The 4394-nt window shown below is 36.3% G+C and overlaps 1 protein-coding gene across 1 annotated transcript in view; it reads left to right on the top strand.

Annotated features, from left to right (window-relative positions):
• Positions 1-2405, top strand: part of SFXN3 (sideroflexin 3) — an 8407-nt gene extending 6002 nt beyond the window's left edge. The window contains exons 5-6 of the mRNA XM_072424856.1: positions 540-731; positions 2309-2405. Of these exons, the coding sequence (XP_072280957.1) occupies positions 540-731; positions 2309-2405 (289 nt within the window). The remainder of the gene's footprint in view (positions 1-539; positions 732-2308) is intronic.
• Positions 2406-4394: the final 1989 nt, after the last annotated feature.

Raw genomic sequence — 4394 nt, 5'->3', positions numbered from 1 at the left:
ATATATATATATATATATATACTGTGTATATATAGATAGATACACATATTTATATTCTGGATGTCAACACATATTTTTTTTAAAAATGCCCAGACTATTGCTGATGGACTACTTATTGATATATTATCCAAAGACTGGTCTTGGGAACCAGGAATAAATGGTGGCTTATAAAGCTTCCAAGAGACATTAGATAACAATCTTTGCCAAAGGCAAAAGTCCAATGTCCATAGGACGCCCATAATAGCCTGCAGGAATCAAAACTATTTCATTTATTTTAAATGCAGGTCAGAAGGAGGTTATATACATCTGTAAATGAACTCTAAATGGATTCAGATCTATCTAAACCTGAGGTCAAATGCAAGCAGGGTGAAGCTGAAAGCATGTTTTATTTTCCTACTGGCTCATGCCTTTATTGTACAGAAGAAAAAAGTTTGCCTTGCCACGGCTAATCAATTGGATTCCAAATGTACTTTGATTTTTATTATTCATGGGGCATCTTCCCTCTCATTAAAAAACTGTTTTGCTTTCTTTTTAATTAGAGAACTTAAATATGGCATCCCTGTGACAGATGAAAATGGAAACAGACTGGGAGAGTCCACCAAAGCCGCTAAGCAAGCCATTGCTCAGGTGGTGGTATCTCGGATCGGCATGGCTGCACCCGCTATGGGTAAGAGAGCTTCCTTTTCTGTCCATAAGGATTTTTTTTATGCTTTGTTTGGGATTAACTCACAGTGAGGATTTTTTTACAGTAACTGACACCACACTGCCTAATAATATGTTGAGACAAACATCTGTCCTTATTGCATTTAATAAAATATTGTACCTGTTTTGACTTACATACAAATTCAACTTAAGCACAAACCTACAGTCCCTATCTCGTATGTAACTTTGGGACTACCTGTATATGTGTTTAGGATATATGTCACAGGCCTAATGTTGCATCATCAGCAGGTCAGTGTAAAACAAGCCATCATAGTCCTACCTGCCAGGTAGAGGTCCCAGTATTTTTTTTTCATTTTTATTTTTATTACATTGTTGAACCATTGCATTACCATCATTATAATTCTAGGTTTAATGCCTGATCATTGATCTGTATCAGTTTTGGATTTGATGTTCGTTATATCAGTGATGGTATTGCAACCAGACAGGAGGTATGTTTCCCACTTAAATAGGGCTTGGGCTGTTTACAAAAAGTGTGTACTGGGGAAGGAGTCTGGAAATAGTAGAAAACAATTTAGAGTTGGTATTTGTTTGTGTTTCAGGGTTCAGACTTTGGAATGGGAAGCAAAGCACTGGGCTGACTTTCCCATTCCACACTTGGGCTTTGTTACGAACCGAAGGTCTGGGTCATATATGGCACAAGTGTGTAGTCTCTTTTTTGCTGTTGAATGGTTGCATGCAAGCTGTGAATGCTGATCTCTGCACCAAGGAGCTGTATTTCTCCTGCTTCAAGGCTGGACCCCGAGCCATGAACTGTTTGTAAGCTGGACAGTACAGTGACTCTAAAAGGGCTTTAGACTGTCAAAAACCGATGTAAATTCTTTTTAATTTTTTTTTTTTGCTTGCTAAAGATAATCTGTATTATTTTGGCTCAAATAACGGGACCCGTGTTTCATTTGAACTGTGTTGGGCATACTAGCTGCAGTTGCTAGTCCTCAATATCTTTCTTTTGAGTAATATAGTTACAAATTATAAACCCCCAACCACATATCAATCCTGAAGGTTGTCCGGATCCATCTAAACAATATTTATTAAATGACTTTCTTTACATGAATCAAACTGATTTTGGGACATTTAAAATATTTCTTTACAAGACTACTTTAATTTGGACAAATTACTACTGGCTGACCGAAAGACATAAAAAAGGGCAATTGTTTTTCATTTAACACATTTCAAATACAATTATATGTAACAAGTGCATAGAAAACTCAATATTGTTATCTTGTACTTGTATATGAGTAACATTTATAGTGTGTAGAAGTTCAGTTTCCTTTTGTTTACAGCATAGTGCTAGGAGGTAAAAAATAAACCCCCAGTCTTCAATTTTCATAGGACAAATGTATGTAACCAATGCTTTTACAGACTTTATTTCTACTTTCTTAAGGTACAAATACAGAATTTAAGGGATATGTCTTCAACAATATCTATATAAGAAAAACATAGGTTGGAGACAAATGTCTTACAATTTATTAATATTTGAGTGAACTGGCATCAGTTAATGATTTATTAATACCAACACTCTGCATTCATTTATGTTTTATATCTATTTGGAGTTCATCTTTAACAGATTTGTTTTCTTCTTTACTAGCTCCATGAAAGTGTCCAGTCTGGAACCTGAGCTCCGTGACCGCATCTTGGAGAAAAACCCGAACACCCAGATAGTATATTTTAATAAAGGACTCTAAATGGGGAAATCCCATGAACCATTTTGAATCAACTAATACATGAACAAGACATCTGTACTATTCACTTTGCAAGCTGCTAAAAGTTATCGTGGGCATACACCCCAGATATCTCAGGTATAATCAGATGTGGTGTATGGTTTTGTGACTTAAGTTGTGGTTTGGTGTTTTCTGAAGAGTTAATACATTCCAGTTTCTAGTGGCATCTTCCAAAGCATATAAAAGAAGATGCATCGGCCTTTGAAGCTGAGAATAAAAAACAGATGGCACAGATTTCTATATACAGGACAAAACAGCTTTGCTGTACAGTTATTTGTGTTTTTTTTTTGCCTTACCCTGAAAGGAAATCATGTAACCAAAATGCAAATATAAAGATCTGCAGGGGAAAAGCAAAATCTGAGTTGTTCTTTTTGACAAATAAATGTACTTTAAATGTTGCTTTAATTCACAATGCAATATATATATTTATTTTGGGGCTAAAGTTGTTATAAAGTATTACAGGATCATACAATGTGCCCGAAGGACATAGAAGATTAATTAAAAAAATATAATTGACGCAGTCCAATCCAACAGAAATGTTTCGGAATTTAGGAGACACATTTCATCGTGGCTTTCATCTTCTGTACCTGGCTGTTTACTAATTGATTCCTAGATGTGTTGCTATTTCATTTCAATTCAGTGTTATATGGTTTGAGCTTTACCTACACATGCTGCAGCATCAATTGGCCAGTTTGGGTAAACTTCCTGTTATGTCTGTAGTCACCCAAGATCCAGGTGTTTGGCAGAAGGACCGGGCTTCCAGACTGTGCTGAAATCAGTAGAGCTACTTAGTTTTCTGATCAATACAAATTTTACAAGTGCCAAATACAAATACAAGTACCACATGCACAACATACAGTTCATAAGTGTGGAAAATGTGAAAAAGAAAAGAAAAAAGTGTTTTCAGTTTGTAATTTATCCATAATCATAAGTTCTTACAGGCACAAATGTTCATGTACGGTATCAACAAGATGCATTTTTTGCTAATGTCCAAACCATCCTACCGAATTTGCACCCAGATCTGTTGTCAGATAAGGTAATAATAAAGTGGGTAGTGTAATCTAACTACATTCTCTCTGTAGTCTTCACCTTCTTTAGGTTTTAGGTAACCTTAGGAAGGTAGTAATTTAAAGTTTATATATACTAAAATCCCATCAGCCCCCATCCCTCACCCTTTTGATATATTGAGCCATGTCCCCCCTCCCATAGGCCTACTTACCTCCTGTTATGTCTGTGGCACTGCCTGTAGCCCAGCCAGTAAAAATATTGTGCCAGGTCGCCTGAGCTGCAAAGTGGCATGGACTTGAATGGCATAATGCCCTTGCTATATAGATATGTCCTAGTCAAGTCTTTAGAACATTAGTGCACAGGAAGCTTGGCTAGGTTTTTACTGGGTGGGTTGCAGACCTGTTGGAGGGGGGACACAGTATATTTAGTTCCTGGTGTCATTTATGAATCCCACCAGCCTCCTTTCTTAAACCTTAGGGCTTGTTCAGGCAAGCAGTAAAGTTGTGATGTAAAGTGATCTCTATATAAGTGTAAATAGATTTATATATTTATTCCACCTTTTAGTAAAACAACCCTCTGATTATACTATAGCTGGCACATAGAGTCACAACATTGTGTCCAATTACTATTCCTATAAGGTCCCTATACAAATGTTGCATTCATTTGACAACAATACAATAGTTATTTACAGTTCCACCACCAACATTATAGTTAAATAAAAGAATCTAGCATACATGAATGTTCTGTGATTGTTTTATAATGGCACAGGTCTCAGAACTGGGATTCTTTTCAAAATGGAGTTGAGGAAACTCACGAATGGTCCTCGCATAGGATTCCATCCTTTATTCCATCTCTGGTTTACTAACAATTCCAAAATGATTAAGTAAGCAAGAGAAGACCAAAACTCTGAATTTTGTCTGGAATCCGTCTAGGTAAACCTGTGAC

Source organism: Pyxicephalus adspersus, chromosome 10 (genome assembly GCF_032062135.1).
Source record: "Pyxicephalus adspersus chromosome 10, UCB_Pads_2.0, whole genome shotgun sequence".
Classification (NCBI taxonomy): domain Eukaryota; kingdom Metazoa; phylum Chordata; class Amphibia; order Anura; family Pyxicephalidae; genus Pyxicephalus; species Pyxicephalus adspersus.
Note: the sequence above shows the minus strand (reverse complement) of the source record. Positions and strands in the feature narration are given on the sequence as shown.